Raw genomic sequence first — 18,617 nt, forward strand, 5'->3', positions numbered from 1 at the left:
TCAGAAAATCCAGCAAGAATTCCTCCAGATATTCTTGCATTATGCATTACTTTCAGTGATTCTAGCAGGAATTCAGCAATTCCTGAAGAATTTCATGAAAAGATTGTTTCAGGAGTTCCAGAAGTGTTCCTTAGTATATTTCTCCAGACATTTCACGAGAATTTCCTCCACAGATATCACTAGGATTGATAAATATCTCAAGATTTTTTTAAAATATTTTTTACTTCAATTTTATTGGAATTTTCTTAAGAGGTTTTTCGGACTCCTTCAGGATTGTTTTAAAGACAAACCATCAGGTACAGGGTGCGGCAGGAAAAAATGCGAAAAGTTCAAGGCACTATTACACGCTAAATATGGGATATATATGACTATTTTTTCTTGACAGTGCATCAGTCAATGTCTAAATTCTAGCACAGCAAAATAAAAATAAACATATTTGATGTTTAACATGTGATAATGTAAGCCTAATAAGCGGGTATCAATAAACTGCGCGCCCAATGGTCATTAAACAAAATGACTATAACAGTGAAAAAATAGCTTAAACTCGATGAACAACCAGACCATACTGATCCAGAGCCATGTAGTTTCACATACTAGATGTAATAAGTACATATATTTGATGATATTGTAGAGAAAATTAAAAATGTTGTTTTATCAGAAACGAAATTTAGCGACCTGTGTGCTTTTCTGCGGTTTGAAAATTCTGATTGTCTTCAGCTTCAGGTGCCGCCCTGTAAAGGTTAGTGACCAAAATGTGATTTTTTTTAATTTACTTTTCAGATAACTAGCCTATTAGAGATCGTGGAACGTTGAAACATAGATTGGTTAACGTCAAATGGACGAAAATGAGGTTTGAAGTTGAAAAACACTTTCGCATTTTTTCCTGCCGCATACTGTACGCTGGGATTTCTCCAGGAACTTTTCTTAAGTTTCTCAACACATTCTACCAAACGTATCTCAAGAAGTTTTCCCCTTCATAAATTCCTGCTGAGATAATGAATTTTCATTGACTTCCTTCGGAGATTGTTTTTACGAATCAGACTGGAGATTTCTTCACAAATTCTTTCAGAGATTCCTTGGTTTCATTCTGAAATTTTAGTTTCCGGGATTTCTTCAGAAATATCTACAGGGGGAAACCCCTTGAGGATTTCCTGAAGGCACCCCCAGTGTTTGGTAGCCGAAGTGATAAATGAATCACTCGGCAGTTTTTTGGATCTGCTTCAATTACCACGCGCGACTTTGTTCTCTCATCGAGTTGCATGGTTCTCAAATGGATCACAAAGAAGAAACTCCGATGTACAAAAGATGTTGTGAGGTGCGTGCATCTAGGAACAACTATGAATATACCTAATACAGTGGCGTTTTGGTTTGATCACTAGTCGTTTTAATCACTACTCGTCCAAATTCACGATTTTCATTTCGATTTTATCACGATTACCGTTTCGTTTTGAACACACTTGTTCTTAAACATTTCGAAATCAATATAAAATCAATATAATCACTTATACGATTAAAAGCGCTGATCACAACTTTTGCAGTTGATCGATCTTAATTAAAAAATTTACATATTTTTTATTGCGCCAAATTCACGGTTTTCATTTATTTCAAGGTATTTTTTTGACCGTGATAAAACCGAAAAACCACTGTACACACCATGTCATTTAATTTTAATTATGATGTTGTATGTTGCGTTTCCAAAAAAAAAATAAAGTAAGAGTTATGACACTATTCTGATAAAAAAAAACTGCTGCCGAATGCTTCGTTTCTATTTATGTCACCAACCATTCTCCCTCTTGATTGCGCTTGCGTATCGAACCGGGAAAAAGAATGAGTAGCGTTCCGGGAAGCGTTCCCGAGCACGTCGCTTCACGATTTGTTACATTCGTCAAGTGAAGTACAAGCTGAGTAAAGACCAACTCGCGATAAAATTCCAAACACTGGGCACCCATGAAAGAACTCCAAAACTGGAGACACTTAGCAGAATTTTTTGAAGAAATTTTGGAAAGATTTTTGGACTTAAATCCCTGAAGCTAATTCTGAAGTAATTTTTGGAGGAATTCCTGGAATAATCCTTGGTTAAATATCCGATGAAATTCTCTGAGATATCTCTGAAGAAATTCCATAAATAATGTATGGAAAACTAATGGGGAAATTTCGTAAATAACTTGAAGCAAAAACTTCTGGAATAGTATATAAAAAAACATTATAAAGGAATTTGTAGAGTAGATTCTGAGGACAAATCAGGAAAGATTTCTTACGGACACGTTTGAAGAGTTTCTGAATGAATCTCTGGTGAAATTTCTTAAGCAATCAGTGAAAGAACTCCTGAATATACCTCAAATTTTTTTTTCTAAAAATTACTTGTTCATTTTCTGAAGATATGAGAAGAAGTCCTACTGAAAGTTTTGAAAATCATAGTCCTAGATGAACTCTTCAAGGAACCACTGCAAAAACTTCTGGGGGGAAGGATATTTTTAAAAATCCCTAGAAGATCACCTGGAAGAACTGAATGATTTTGTCCAGGTACTCCTAAAATTATTTCTCGAAACATCCTTGAAAAAAAAAGCCAAGGATTAAAGAAAAAAGAAAGTTATGAATGAGGCCTAAAATGAGGAACGCCATGAGAAACTTCCAGAAAAATATCTTAAGAAATTTCTAAAGGATTTTGTTTGGAAAATAGGAATAGACTGAGGAGGAATTTTAAGCGAAATGCCTGAGGAAATCGGAGGAGAAATTCTTGGTGGTAACCCTGGAGAATGTATGGAAAAATACTTGAAATAACCTCTGGAAAAATTCTGGCAAGTATTTCTGAAAAAAAAAAAAAAACAAACTAAAGCCATCTATTGAAGAATCCGTCCACGAATCTCTGACGAAATCTGTGACTTTACCCCTGCGGATATGCCTGGATGAATTTCAGCTAGAGTTAGACGTAATCATGCAAAAAAATGAAATAAATTTCTGCTGGACCGAATTTTTTAAGGAATCTCCGGAAGAACACCTGGAAGAATTCGTTGGAAAATCCCTAGAGAAATTCCATTGAGAATTTCTGAGTAAATTTCTAGAAAAAAATATTTTGAAATCACCAAGAAAAACAGTAATTTAATATGTAATAATCAGGTAAGTTTATTTTTTAATTAGATACTGATATAGGGGAAATTACCTATTTTCGGCCGTTTTGTTCTCTTCGTCTAAGGGGGTTTTTTGCAACCTGCCGATAATACCCATTGTCACCCTAGTTGAGTTGAGAATTAGCTTAAGTTTGGCAGATAAGGTCAGAACATGTTTTTCCGGCGAAACTTTTTAGGCTGATACACCTAATGATGGATGGATTATCAAAGTCAAGTATTCATATTGCAGATTAAGTGTCTACCTCGTTTGTGACCTTGGATCGAGTAAAGCTTTGAAACGTACTGTTTTTGTTTTGATACTTTTTTTTTATTTTTAAATAATTAAATATTGCACTACGCTTCTAGTGCTAATGTTGAATATATAAGACAACAGTGTACAATCTCACTAATCAGTGAGACCATTCGAATAGCAAATTGAGCATGGAACACACAATCCGGGGCCAAATTGATCACTTCAAAACATCTTGTTGCTGCCAGCACTTGGTTTATTTTTCAGTATAACAATAGCAGATGATTAGATGATTGGATTTGATAGATGTCAGGAAGAAGCAAGAAGCATAATAAGCAGAATAGTTGTCAGTATGTGGAAAAGTGTTCAGCAATCAGAAATGTGAAAATTGTGTTAAGAAAACCTCCTTTGTTTCATCTTACAGTTCTAGTGTTTTATCGATAAAACAATAAGTTTGTATTGAAATAACAAGGCAAGGCAAGGCAGACAACTACTCAATTTTCAATTGTCAACAATCAAGGCTCTCCGTCGCCTAATGATAGACACACATCATTCAATTGAACCACAGGTAGCACGCATTAGTTGTGGCATCGTAGGTTTAATTAAAGCTTTGCTCGTTATAGAAGACATCAGACCCGACATAAACCTATCACTGATCTGTATTTGTTTTAACACACCCAACATAGATCCAGCAGCTATCCGATATGGGTCCAACAGTGATACAACATTCGATAAAAGTTGACCGACCCGTGTCCAGCTAGTCATTTCAGTGCCAATTCATTCAACTGACAAGGAATCGCTTCTCATTTGAAGAGAGGTCTGATTGATCGAAATCGCTTCGAGCATGACTGGAAGCCAAAATGACTGAAAAGATCTGTTATACAATGATCGCATGAATGAGATGAACTTTCGCAACACTGTTTAAAGAGATACAGGGAGGATTCCCGCGGATTTTAAGGAAGTTTCGGTAATGTTCAGAAAGGTTTTAAACTGTTTCAGGGTGTCAGGCAATATCTGGGAAACCCTACCGGAACGCTCCCGAAACCACCACAAATTCCGGGCACACGTTTCTGACACGCTTCGGAACGCTTTTGAAATATCATGGAACGCCCCTGAAACCCTCTGAAAATCTCCAGACACCCCCTGAAGCTCATTGAAAACTCCTTGAACGCTCCTGAAGCCCCTTGGTTCGCTTTCGGAAGACCCTGGAACACCCATGAGACCCCCTTGATTCCCCTGGAACACCCTTGAAACGCCTCTGAAACTCCTTGAAACCCAGCAGCAATCCAGGCTGCTGAAACCCGCTGTAACGTCCCTGGAACGCCCTGAAAAACCATTGCGCCTCCCTTAACCTTCTGAGTTCCTCTGGAACATCCCGGGGATGCCTCTGAAACCCCTTGAAATGCACGATTGGGCAAATTGAAGAAAAAAAATCTGGCAGTCATGCTAACAGTTTAGGTTATGCCAGTGTTAAACAATTACATCGTAGATGCATAATAAAAGTATGAACTTTTTTTTTTAATGAAATAACAATTAAAATGTTACTTTAAATAATGTTCAATTGTGGAGCTCTTGTAACTATGGCGTGATTTTGTTAGTAATAGTCGGTTTGCCTGTGAAGCTTATTTCGTAACAGCAATTTCTTAAAATTAATACTTAAGATCCCAGTACACAGGGTCAAATATTTATCCAAAAAGAAACCTATGCTCAAACACCTTGTTTGGCTCGATCAAATTTTCATTAGTGTCAAACAGATGTTTGATCTCTAGTTCATTCCTTGTCAAATATTTGACCCTGTGTACTTCAGGCCTTAGAATTGTGTCGTTTTTGTGTCATCAATGGTAAAAGACTTTCAATCAATTTTTTCAACGTAAAATATTTATAATATTTTATACGAAAGTTTTGAGTTTGGTGAAACTGGCAACACGGTTCAGTGCCGAAGCAGAAAGTAAACTGTTGTGGTAAGAGGTGGACGTAGTGCGAGTAAAGATAGCAAAATGTAAGAGAGTTTTTAGTATTGATTAATTAGTTTTTAATATAATAAATGATGTATTTCCAGCATTGAAGCTGCTCCAACCAAAGCTGCTTTCAATTTTTGTCTATTCGTGCCGAAGAAAGTCCACCTCGCAAGAATATTGTAAAGAAATTGATGAGAATTACTTAAGTTTGTTCTACAATAAAATTTTCTGAAACTTTTCAGCAATTGACCACTTAGCTCCACAGTCAGCTTTTCGGATATCCGGAAGCACCGGCAAATGTATCATCAATCGATGTGATATACGTAACAACTGCTTTTAAAACATCCAGTGTACTTACCGCCTTGAAACAGCAACAGGAATACATCAAGCAAAACACAAACACAGTTAGAGAACACAAGACGTAAAAGCGTTAGATGAAAAGTTGAAGTAATAGACATCAACCAGCAAAATAAAACAAAAAAGGACAGAAGGAAAATCAAACTTAGCGCCATAATTCAGTTGTAAACTTCGTCAACATTTATTACCAACGTTCGATCAGTTTTTTTTTTGTTTTGTTTATCTATGTCACATTGAATACTGCACAAAACCATCGAATATACATTAGACTGGGTCAACAAAGTCGATTTTTTGGAACAAAGCTTTTTCGATTCATTTTAGCGTACAAAGTAACTGTGCAAAATTTGGGAGCGATTGGTTGCTTCCCCGTATTCCGCATTGCGATTGAAATTTGTATGGAATTTTGTATGGGAAAACGTGATTTTTTGCATTTTTCTCATAAATTGAAATTTTTCTTCTAAAACAATCTAACCAATGACGGTAAAGTATAGCCTAGGATATGCCGAAAAACTTTGCCGAAGACCGCAAAGTGATCCGACACTTGTGAAAAAAGTTATAACGTACAGATTGCCCGGTGGTGCTTAACATTTAACATGTAAAGGAATAACATCAATAATAAAATCACAATTTTTGGCCTAAGTTACCAGGAGAATAACTTTTTTCACAAGCGTCGGATCACTTTGCGGTCTTCGGCAAAGTTTCTCGGCATATCCTAGGCTATACTTTAACGTCATTAGTTACATGGTATTGAACAAAAGAATTCAACTTATGAGTAAAATGCAAAAAAGTACGTTTTCCCATATTAACTTCCATACAAATTTCAATCGCAATGCGGAATACGGGGACGCAACCAATCGCTCCCAAATTTTGCACAGTTGTTTTAAGCGCTAATATAGATTGAAAAAGCTTTGTTCCGGGATGATACAATCAAATTTAAAGTTTCTCCATACAACGTTGACCCACTCTAATATACATCGATTTACGCTCCCTCCCTTCTACTGGGATGGGAGAGGGCTTCCTAAATCTTACACTTGGATTGAGTACACTGACTTTGTCATTTCAACTACGTTTTTTTCTAAGATCTCTGTTTATTAGTTTCTGTTGTTTTTTTTTAATTAGATAGAGAGAGAATAAGTTAATTTTTACTACCACTTTTTCTCGTGTCTTCTAGGGAAGATCATTCATACTGGAAAAATTGTCATTGTTTTGCTCATTAAAAGAGTTTGTAAAATTTTAAATCTAGGTTTTTACTTCACTACCAACTAGAGTAAGTTCTCGATTGCTTCGTTTTCTACTTATATTTACAAATGGAAAAAATACTGCATCAACTGGGAATGTTAATAAATTAAACATAAACATGAAATAATCAACAAAGTACTAGACATCTCTTGGACAAACTACTTAGCAACTAGTGTGTGTTGTTTTTTCGGAGCCTACAGCTACTTAGCGAACCTAGGTGAAGGTTTCCTGAACTTAGACAACTAATACGGCACACTCGGTTCACATTGTTCACGTACTCGCTCGTACACATAGAAAGGGCGTTGATCGAGGAAACGGATGGGGTGTGTGGGTATTTGTAAGTGAAATCTAGTGCCTTTTTGGGGGCACGAATTAGATCCTTTGATTTTGGCTCGTTTTGTGGAAAACGAGAACCCTTAAAACTAAAATGAAAAACAATTCGATATAGATTGCCTAGCCTAACCTAAGACGACTCTTACTAGTGATTGGGGGGAAATCTTCGATTCAACTAAGTTTATAGCACACTGGGAAATGAGGGTTGTTTTATAATATCAGAGTTTTCTAGTTAGATTTTGATGATTTTTTTAGGGAAAACATAAAATTTGAAATAAATAACAATTGCATTCCGTCACACGAACAAAAGCTACAACAAAAGATTCACAATCCAAAAGCACACTTTGAACTTAAAGAGACATAGAAGGACAGAATAAAGCACTCCACAAACTACATCTAGGACGATGGGCATGCTCATCTGCTGGAGGTAGTTCACCTTCGCCGCCTAATGGTTTCTCGGAAGAAATTTGCATAATTTTCCATTGAATACGATCGATTGATTTTTGGCACCTTCGCACACATCCCGCCCACCGCACAAAGGATTTCGGACTTCAGAGACTCCAGATAAACCTAAGATTCGTCACTGCCTCTAATGTAATTACTGCCAATTAGCGACCCCCTGATTGCTTCAAATTGCTGTCTGTGCCTCTGACTGATTTCTCGTGAAATCTTCCACCCCTCGGGGCCCTCGCGCGCGCGCAACTGAAACCGAAAGGAGTAGCCATTATTTAGCACTGCGACATGAAATCCATCGGGTATTAAAGGTAATTAAAATGACGAAAGCGGACACGCGGACAACGGAGACGATAGGTGTCATCTACCAGCCAGCGCAGCGATACCAGCGAAGCGACGAACGTAACGCGGGATGAGTCTGCGCGAATGTTCAGTGAAGAAATATTAACCATTAATCGCAGTCTCGCACGAGCTCGGGTTTTTGGGTGGGTATTGTGATGGTGAGGACCGGGGACAGATTCATCATAAAAATTTTGCAGTGGAGGAAAAGTTTTGGGGCATGGTGGGCTGCTGAAGAGTATTGTGTTCAAGAAGGCTATGATAGCCTTAATAGAAGTGATAGGAATTCCTCATGGGAGTTCCTCCGGGAATTCCAGTGGAAGTCCTCTTCAAAATCTTGTGGAATTCCTGATTAGATCCTTCTGGAATTCCTGAAGAATTCCTCCTGGAATTCCTGAAGAATTCCACCTGGAATTCCCGAAAAATTCCTCCTGGAATTCCTGGAGAATTCCTTCTGGAACTCCTGGAGAATTCCTTCTGGGATTCCTAAAGAATTCCTCTGGAATTCCGGAAGAATCTCTTCTGGAGTTCCTTCTGGATATCCTTCTGGAATTCCTGGAGATATCCTTCTGGAATTCCTGGAGATATCCTTCTGTAATTCCTGGAGAATTCCTTCTGGAATTCCAGAAGAATTCCTCCTGGAATCCTGTGGAAAACCTCCTGGAATTCCTGTGGAATTTCTTCTGAAATTCCTGTGGCATTCCTCCTCAAAATCTTGTGGAATACTTGATTAGATCCTTCTGGAATCCCTGAAGAATCCCTTCTGGAATTTCTGAAGAATTCCTCCAGGAATTCCTGAAGAATTCCTCCAGAAATTCCTGAAAAACTCCTCCTGGAATTCCTGAAGAATTCCCTCTGGAATTCTTCCTGGAATTCCTGCTGAATTCCTCATGGAATTCCTGTGGAATTTCTCCTGGAATTCCTGAAGAATTCTTCCTGGAATTCCTGAAGAATTCCTATTGGAGTTCGTGAAGAATTCCTCCTGGAATTCCTGAAGAATTCCTCCTGGAATTCCTGAAGAATTCCTCCTGAAATTCCTGAAGAAGTACTCCTGGAATTCCTGAAGAATTCCTCCTGGAATTCCTGAAGAATTCCTTCTGGAATTCCTGAAGAATTCCTCCTGTAATTCCTGAAGAATTCCTTCTGGAATTCCTGAAGAATTCCTCCTGGAATTTCTGAAGCATTCCTCCTGAAATTTCTAAATTATTCCTCCTGGAATTCCTTAAGAATTCCTCCTGGAATTTCTGAAGAATTCCTCCTGAAGAATTCCTCCTGTAAAGCCTGAAAAATTCCTCCAGGAATTCCTGAAGAATTCCTCCTGGAATTCCTGGTGGAATTCTTCCTAGAATTCCTGTGGAGTTCCTTCAAGAATTCCTGTGCAATTTCTTTTGGAATTCCTTCTGGAGTTGCTCTGGAAATCCGCCTGAAAGTCCTGGAAATTCTTTTGTAAATTCTGTGGAATTCATCCTGGAATTCCTACTGGAATTCCTGTGGAATTCTTCCTGGAACTCCTGTGGAATTCCTCCTGAAATTACTGTGGAAATTCTTCTGGAAATTCTTCTGCTGTGAAATTTCTTCTGAAATTACTGTGGAATTTGTTTTGGAATTGCTATGGAATTCTTCCTGTAATTCCTGGAAATCCTTTTATAATGCCTGTGGAATTCATCCTGGAATTTCTACAGGAATTTCTGTGGAATTCATTCTGAAATTCCTGTAGAAGTCATTCTGAAATTCCTGTGGAATTCATTCTGGAATTCCTGTGGAATTTCTGTGGAATTCCTGTGAAAATTCTTGTGGAATTCCTCCTGGAAATCCTTCTGGAATTGCTCCTGGAAATCCTTCTGGAAATCCTTCTGAAATTCCTCCTGGAATTCTTCCTGGAATTCCTCCTGGAATTCCTCCTGGAATTCCTCCTGGAATTTCTCCTGAAATTCCTGTAGAATTCTTCCTGGGATTCCTCCTGGAATTTCTGCGGAATTTCTCCTGGAATTCCTGTAGAATTCCTCCTGGAATTCCTGTAGAATTCCTCCTGGAATTTCTGTAGAATTCCTCCTGGAATTCCTGTAGAATTCCTCCTGGAATTCCTGTAGAATTCCTCCTGGAATTCCTGTAGAATTCCTCCTGGAATTCCTGTAGAATTCCTCCTGGAATTCCTGTGGAATTCCTCCTGGAATTCCTGTGGAATTCCACCTGGAATTCCTCCTGGAATTCATGTGGAATTCCTCCTGCAATTCCTGTGGAATTCCTGTGGAATTCCTCATGGAAGTCCTGTGCAATTCCTCATGGAATTCCTGAAGAATTCCTTCTGGAATTCCTCCTGGAATTCCTGTGGAATTCCTTCTGAAATTTCCGTGGAATTCCTCCTAGAATTTCTGTGGATTTCTTCCTGGAATATATGTTCAATTCCTCCTGGAATTCTTGTAAAATTCCTCCTGAAATTACTGTGGAATTCTTCCTGTAGTTCCTGTGGAATTCCTTCTGGAATTCCTGTGGAATTCCTTCTGGAATTCCTGTGGCATTCCTCCTGGAATCCCTGTGAAATTTTCCATGAATTCCTGTGGAATTCCGCATGGAATTCCTGTGGAATTCCTCCAGGAATTCCTGTGAAATTCCTCCTGGAATTCCTGTGGAATTCCTCCTGGAATCCCTGTGGAATTTTTCCTGGAATTGCTGTGGAATTCTTCCTGGAATTTCTGTGGAATTCCTCCTGGAATTTCTGTTCAATTCCTCCTGGAATTCTTGTAAAATTCCTCCTGAAATTACTCTGGAATTCCTCCTGTAGTTTCTGTGGAATGCCTTCTGGAATTCCTGTGGAGTTTCTCCTGGAATCCCTGTGGAATTTTTCCTGGAATTCCTCCTGGAATTCCTGTGGAATTCCTCCTGGAATTCCTCCAGGAATTCCTCCTGGAATTCATCCTGGAATTCCTGTGGAATTCCTGTGGAATTCCTCCTGGAATCCCGGTGGAATTTTTCCTGGAATCCCGGTGGAATTTTTCCTGGAATTCCTGTGGAATTTTTCCTGGAATTCCTGTGGAATTCCTCCTGGAATTCCTGTGGAATTCCTTTTGGAATTCCTGTGGAATTCCTTTTGGAATTCCTGTGGAATTCCTTTTGGAATTCCTGTGGAATTCTTCCTGGAATTCCTATGGAATCCCTCCTGGAATTACTGTGGAATTTCTTCTGGAATTGCTGCGGAATTCCTCCCAAAACTCATGAGGAATTCTTCCTGGAATTCCTGGTGGAATTCTTCCTGGAATACCTAGTGGAATTCTTCCTGGAATTCCACTTCGAATTCGTTGCGTTTTTTACCACAAGGAAGTATTCTTGATATCTTCCCAGGAGTATACCATTGAAAGTGACAGGGTCGGGATATCCCCATAGGTGGATAACTCGCATTTTTTGTCACTTCAACGGGACACAATGTAAATATTTATGTCATCCACAAATTACTTTCATTCGAGTGGACTTTTACATCGTTTTTCCTCACTCGTAGACTTTTGTTCCCCCCACATTCGATCGAACACAATCATCCCAAGCATCCTCATCATCGTCGTCGTCGTCGTCGTCAGTCACTGTATTGACTGTGATCGCTTCGTCGTCGTTCATCTCGCATTCAATTCAATTGGCACTCGAGTGTGTGACGAATCCTTCTTCGCCTGTCTCATCATCCAGCGCCTTCGTCCTGTATTGCGCGCAAGTGCACTTCGGTGAAATTAAAACTCTCCACCGGACGAACATCAAATCGCACTTTTGATGGTGATGAGAAGAACCACACCGGCGCGGCGCGCCTTCGGAGGAAGACCCCTAGCGCGCATGGAATTTGCATCCAGTCAAGGAGTACGCGTCGCCCTACACGAAAAAAAAAATCGCGATATGTGGTTGTGTGAGTGTCTGAGAGATGTAATATGGCATCATCATACGCGGGAGATCCGACAGCCGGACAGTTATATGGCCAGAAGAGGTAATTAATGGGACACCGATGGACGTAAAGAAGGCTCTTTAAAACCATTCGGACCATGGCGCGGCGACACGACGCGCTGGCACGTCGTCGGAGAGTTATTGTGTGTATTGTGTGTGAGATCTCGACGTAATATTTAATAATTATTAATTATAAATTACACTGTAGGTAGATTCGGGGAACGGGGTGAAAGCGGAACGACGTCGTTAATTTCTTTTCAAGAGTGTCAAAATGACGACTGATCACTTCTACTCAATTCTACTATCCGTGAAATGTTACTACATTGCAGAATCCTTTCCTAGAAACAAAGACGTTGGACGAAATAGAAGCCAAAAGCTGATAGAGGGCGTAGCACCGCTTAGGAGGATCCTCACTCACACGAACAATAATTACCACTAACAACAATACAATAAAGCATACTTCAAATCGAAACGAAAACCCTGCTTTGGAGGAATTAGTTGCACCAGCATTGCAGCACGCATGTCACGCACACGCGAACCACTACCGTTGCGCATGCGCGTGGCTCATGTGCGCCGTGTGCGAGTGGTGCGGGATGTGCGAATGGTGCGAGTGGCCCGAATGTGGCGGGTAGGACTGCGCGTGCGACAACGGTGAACCCTGCCCACTGACCGGATAGGGCTGCTGCATCAGACTTTGATCCAGCCCGTAGTGGCCGGTCTGCGGGTGACCCAGATGAGCATGCCCGTGGTGTCCGTGGCCGTACACTAGCTGTCTTACTTTCGAATCTTCGTCGCCGATGTTGTAGCTGAGTTCGGTTTCCTCGAACCCGGTGGCAGACATGCGCTGATCGCCGCTGGACCCCGTCGGGGGATCCGGCGAGTTCAGGCAGGTCTGGATGAGCGCTTTGCCCGCTTCCGACGTGATCATCGGTTGCAGCTTGCGCGTCGCGAACGTGTACACGTGACCGGTCTCGGAGGCCACCAGCAGCATCACTTGCGTGCCGGTCAGAGTGGAAAGTTCGTAGGCCTAGAAGGAGAAAAGAAAAAAACCAAAAGGAATTAGTGACATATTTTTCGGTGGGGTAAATTACACGCGTTCAATATTTGCTCTCGTACAACCCGGTTTACAGAAATCAGTTCGGCATGTGACCCTCTAGCCCTCATGTCCCCAAATGCCACTTGGACGAACGCAAAAGTGAGAACTTATGTTTGAACACATGTCTTTCATCTACACATAATTCTTTTCCGCTCATTTCGTATGGATCCCTTTCGCTCGGCGTGTGTTTGACTTCAAAAGTTTCCCAACTTGTGGATCAAGACCGGGTAAGGATGAGTAGTTAGAAAAAATGAAAATTAATTTAAACCATATCGAAATTCATCAATACGACATACTTTTTGTTTTTTTTTTTAATTAAAAAAACACGCAGATTTTACTAATTTTCCTTCACAGATAGCACATTTTTTGTGCAATTGCTGTACACATTATGTATTACATCCTATTAAGAACGTCACATGAAAGTATTATTCGACATAAAAACCGAAGGCATTTGTAGGCATTGGAAGGATCCTGAAGGAATTTCAGAATATATCGCTGGAGGAACTCCTATAGCAATCGCTAAATGACCTCCTGTAGGAGTTCCCGAAAGAATTTCTGGAAGAATTTGTGATGTATCTTCTGAAGGCATCCCCTAAATTCTCCTGAAAGTATCTCTAAATAAACTTCAGAAGGAATACCTAAAGGAACTCCTGTTGTAATAGCTGAGGGAACTTGTGTAGGAATCTCTGTTGGAACACTTAGAGGCATCCCTGAATCTTCCTAGAGCTACAGGGGAGATCCCTGAAAGAACTACTATACTACAAGAATCCTCGAAGAGGCTCCTGGGTGAATCCCTGGAGGAACTTCTTTAGGAATACCTGGAGAACTCCTACAGATGTTTCTAATGAAACACCTGAAACAATCTTTGGAAGATCTCCATGAAGCATCTCGAAGGAATTCAAAGAGGAATCCTCGAAAGAATCTCAGGAGGGGTCCATGTACAAGCAACAATTTGATGCCTTATTTGCTTGGAGAAAAAATCGCTGGAGGAACTCATATAGCAATCGTTAAATGACCTCCTTTAGGAGTTCCCGAAAGAATTTCTGGAAGAATTTGTGATGAATCTTCTAAATGAATCCCTGAATTCTCCTGAGAGTATCTCTGAAGAAACTTCAGAAGGAATACCTAAAGGAACTCCTGTTGAAATAGCTGAGGGAACTTGTGAAGAAATCTCTGTTGGAATACTTAGAGGCAGGGTTGGGCAGTTTCAGGATGGTTAATGTCGAACGACACTCGTTTCAACCACCACTTCATACGACAAACGCAGTCCATCAAAACATAATCGATTCACGCAAAAGCCACTCAAGCCAACCCTCGTTCAATGCAGAGTCAACCCCATCCAACAGCAGCGATCGTCTCTTGTTTTCGAACCACACGATGAAACACCGAAGCGAGTTTTTGTTCTACGCTTTGTATTCATATTCATAGGGCGTGTGTTTGTTGCGCCATGCAATAGGGTATCGCGCCACTTGGGCGGTGGCTTCTATATTCGTCTGTTTTCCACTATAACTCAGTCAATTTTGAACCAATTGACTTGAAATGTTGTACACGGGTAGATACTCTACCTATCTCACCACATTCCAAAAGTTGTGTCAATTGGTTCAAATTTGACTGAGTTATAGAGGAAAACAGACGAATACAGAAGCCACCGCCCAAGTGGCGCGATTCCCTACCACTTAACAAATTTACCTTCCCTTATCCTGGCCCTTTCAGATGAGAGTCACCCAGCAGTGAGTGGCATAGCTCTGCGTCAGAACGACTGTTAACGAGCATTCGGCTGCTCAGGAGATTTGCAAAGAAAGAGCGTGAAGGCGGCAGCCACCGTGTCAATGCATTCGTCTCGAATGTGTTCGTTACAGTGAATCAAAATTCAACCATCGCGCAACAATAATGACAATGTCGCAACCTGCGTTTGTTGCGACAATCCACCCAATGTGACATAAGTGTTCCAACTTGAACAGAATAGGATAAAGATCGCACACCACGAGTTTAGAGATTTTTAAGCCTTGCATTGTGATTTTCGAGCGGTAACTTCGAGTCGGTAAACACTGCAACCCTGTTAAAGATCTACCACCAAACAGATTCGATTTTGGATTAGTAATAATCGATTATTCACGAGTTGAAAAGTACGCAACAAATTCAGATTCCGTTTTGTCTGCAACAAAAATTTTTGAGATCATGTCTTTATCTGTTACCGGCTGCGATAAAGAGTAATCGCTTCTTTGTTGCTTGTTTTGTGCGTCTTTTGTCTGATAATTCTTTTCACTGATTCGTTAGCAACATAGAGACGCTCGGCTGTAGCGTTGATGGAGGAAGAAGGGCAATGTTGATGTTGCGGCTTTTTTGTGTTATGATGGTGATAATGCACAAGACTGCTTAGAGACATCCCTGACCCTTCCTAGAGCTACTGGGGAGATCCCTGAAGGGACTACTATATTGCAAGAATCCTCGAAGAGGCTCCAGGGTGAATCCCTGAAGGAACTTCTGTGGGAATACCTGGAGAACTCCTACAGATGTTTCTAATGAAACTCCTGAAGCAATCTCTGGAAAATCTCTATGAGGCATCCCGAAGGAATTCAAAGAAGAATCTTCGAAACAATCTCAGGGATCCATGTACAAGCAACAATTTGATGCCTTATTTGCTTTCAAAAAGGTTTGAGAACCGTCGTAAAACCAAAATTATTTTGTTTTGGCTTTATGATGGTGCTCATAATCTGTTGGAATCTACTCGACTTCAAAATGTTACTTGGGTGAAGAAATTCCAGGATATATCCCAGAAGGAACTCCAGAAGGAATTCCATAAGAAATCCCAGACGGAATTCCAGATGCAATCCCTGAAGGGATTCGAGGGATCTCTGAAGGAATGCCAGGAGAAATTGCTGATTAGAATCATATAGGAATCTCTGGCGGAACTGCCTAACTAATTCCTGAAGGAAATTCTCTGAAGCATGAGAATCCCTGACGGATCTCCTAGAGGCATCCTAGAATCCTCCTGACGACACAACTGAAGAAGCTTTTCGAGTAATCCATGAATTAACGCCTGTCGGAATTTCTAAGACTTCTTCTAAAAAACACATGGAAAAACTCATAGAGACATCCCTGAATCTTCCTGGGTTAATCTTTGAAGCAACGTGAAGAAATTTACGAGGAATCTTTGAAAGAATTCTGTAGGAATCTCTGTAGACACTCCTGGATCGAATCCTAAAGAATACAGGAGTTCGAGAGAAATCCCTGATTGATCTCCTGGAAGCACCACTGAAATGCTACTGGAAAATTCTCTGAAGGAGACGCACAGGTCTACCTCAAAAAGTGTTGGTAAAAACTCGAAATCTCAAATCTCATGACTGAGTTGTTTCCCGAGTGATTATTGACTCGCTAAACTCACCGGAGGAGGAGCTGCAGCGAATTTGACTTGCAACCTGCTTGTGCAAATAAATTTAAATTTTTGATAAATAGAGCAATCGTCTGACAGAGAAAATTCTTTGCCAATGTTTGGAAGCAGGCTGTCGATGGCCAGTGGCAGATTGACCACAAACACTATTGCCACTCAATCGTTGCATCAGGAACTGAAGTTGTTTGAAGAGGAACAGGCATTGGAAAAAAAATGTATTTGAAGGAGCAGAAGTGGCTTCTATAAAGGCATGCAGCAGTCGATGGAGGTACAGCTGGTGCAGACGCTGGATTGAATCCTTAAGCGACGGCGTTCCGACAGAGTGTAAGCAGTCCCTAGGGCGTTTCTTCGCTAATCCAAAGCTAAATCTCTGCGCGTCCACTCTTTCCGGCAAGCTACGAGAGTTCAGGTTCTACGGATTCAACGACGAAGTAAACATGTTGCATCCTCAATGAAGCTTGGTAGGCAATGCCTTAGCAGCAATCTACTAACGTTCGCAACACCCAGCAAACTTGCAAGGAGTTCCATTGCCGCTGAAAACCCTTTTTGGTAAACCAGAGACCATCGTCAATTCGCTAGTGAACAGAACTCAAGAGATGCTACCACCAAAAGCAGAAAATTTGAAACGGCCCGGCAGTCCAAATGGTTTGCGCAACCATCATTGCGTCAGGCCTGGATGAATTGAATACAACGTGTACTCTGTTGCAGGAGTTGACGGAGAACCCACCAGTAAAATTTGGTGGGCATACCTCCACCAGCAAGGGCTTGAGTTGCGTTAGTGCAGATTGGCTGGAAAACTTAGTTTAACCCCCTTTTCATTAGAGCCATTGTAAACTCCAACCATACACTACACAGATAAAAATAATTAGATTTACACGTCATGTAAACTTCAGTTTAGGCATGTAAATTTAGTGTTATGATGGTTTACATGATATATCATGTAAATTTGTGTTATATGTCATGTAAACACACAGAGTCATGCAGAGACATGACATATAATGGAAGTTTACATGATATTTTGTGACTTTTACATGATATGTCATGTAATCCTCTGTGATATGCCACGCTCCAATTATGTGCATCATATGTCACAGAAATTTACACTCTTTTTTCAATCTGTGTACGTCAGCAAGCTGTTCCCAATGTACATAATATATGAACAAGGTTTAGCAATAAGCAGTGAAGAGAATTGTCAGACAAAAGAGGCACAAAACAAGCAACAAAGAAGCCGCGGCGATTACTCTTTATCCCAACTGGTAACAGATAATGACATGATCTCAAAAATTTTTGTTGCAGACAAAACGGAAGCAATTCAGATCCCATTGTGATCCACTAGCCTCTGCCTAGCCCAGGAAGATCGGGTAACCAACCCCGGTGGGAACTTTGATCATAGGCTGACAGGGAAGAGGGGGGGTTTGCTTCGGCAAACCTGAGCGTCTGTTCTCCAGGAGGAGCGGCTCACAACAGCGTCTGATCCCCATGTTAGGGGCGGCTGATCTACGTCCGAGTGCCAGGGATGGACTCTAAGCTCAACTGTGCACTATGGTCCTCCGGAAAGTAGGGGGTTGGTGTCAGGCCATACGAGCCAGCCGTAAAAAAAAAACCATTGTAACAGAAAATCAGCAACAGAATAATACGAACCGAGACCAACGGCAACGACCCCAGCGAACAAAAATGACTTGCGATTGAAAACTCGGTACGTGGAACTGCCGATCTCTCAACTTCATTGGGAGCACCCACATACTCGCCGATCTACTGAAGGACCGCGGGTTCGGCATCGTAGCGCTGCAGGAGGTGTGTTGGACAGGATCCATGGTGCGAACGTTTAGAGGTAATCATACCATCTACCAGAGCTGCGGCAACACACGCGAGCTGGGAACAGCTTTCATCGTGATGGGTGATATGCAGAGACGCGTGATCATTCGGTGGCCGATCGACGAAAGAATGTGCAGGTTGAGGATCAAGGGCCGATTCTTCAACTTCAGCATAATAAACGTGCACAGCCCACACTCCGCAAGTACTGATGATGACAAGGATGCATTTTACGCTCAGCTTGAACGCGAGTACGATCGCTGCCCAAGCCACGGCGTCAAGATCATCATAGGAGATTTGAACGCTCAGGTAGGCCAGGAGGAGGAATTCAGACCGACGATTGGTAAGTTCAGCGCCCACCAGC

At 41.0% G+C, this 18,617-nt stretch overlaps 1 protein-coding gene across 6 annotated transcripts in view; it reads right to left on the reverse strand.

Annotated features, from left to right (window-relative positions):
* LOC109431042 (serum response factor homolog) overlaps positions 1–18,617 on the reverse strand; it is a 536,938-nt gene that overhangs the window by 445,374 nt on the left and 72,947 nt on the right. For 5 of the 6 annotated variants that reach the window (XM_062842469.1, XM_062842472.1, XM_062842470.1 and 2 more), the window contains exon 2: positions 12,733–12,981. In XM_062842469.1, the coding sequence (XP_062698453.1) occupies positions 12,733–12,981 (249 nt within the window). Of the gene's footprint in view, positions 1–5,829; positions 12,982–18,617 lie in introns of those variants that run through there. The other variant, XM_029865642.2, reaches the window with a different exon arrangement.

This window comes from Aedes albopictus, chromosome 3 (genome assembly GCF_035046485.1).
Source record: "Aedes albopictus strain Foshan chromosome 3, AalbF5, whole genome shotgun sequence".
In the NCBI taxonomy this organism is placed as follows: domain Eukaryota; kingdom Metazoa; phylum Arthropoda; class Insecta; order Diptera; family Culicidae; genus Aedes; species Aedes albopictus.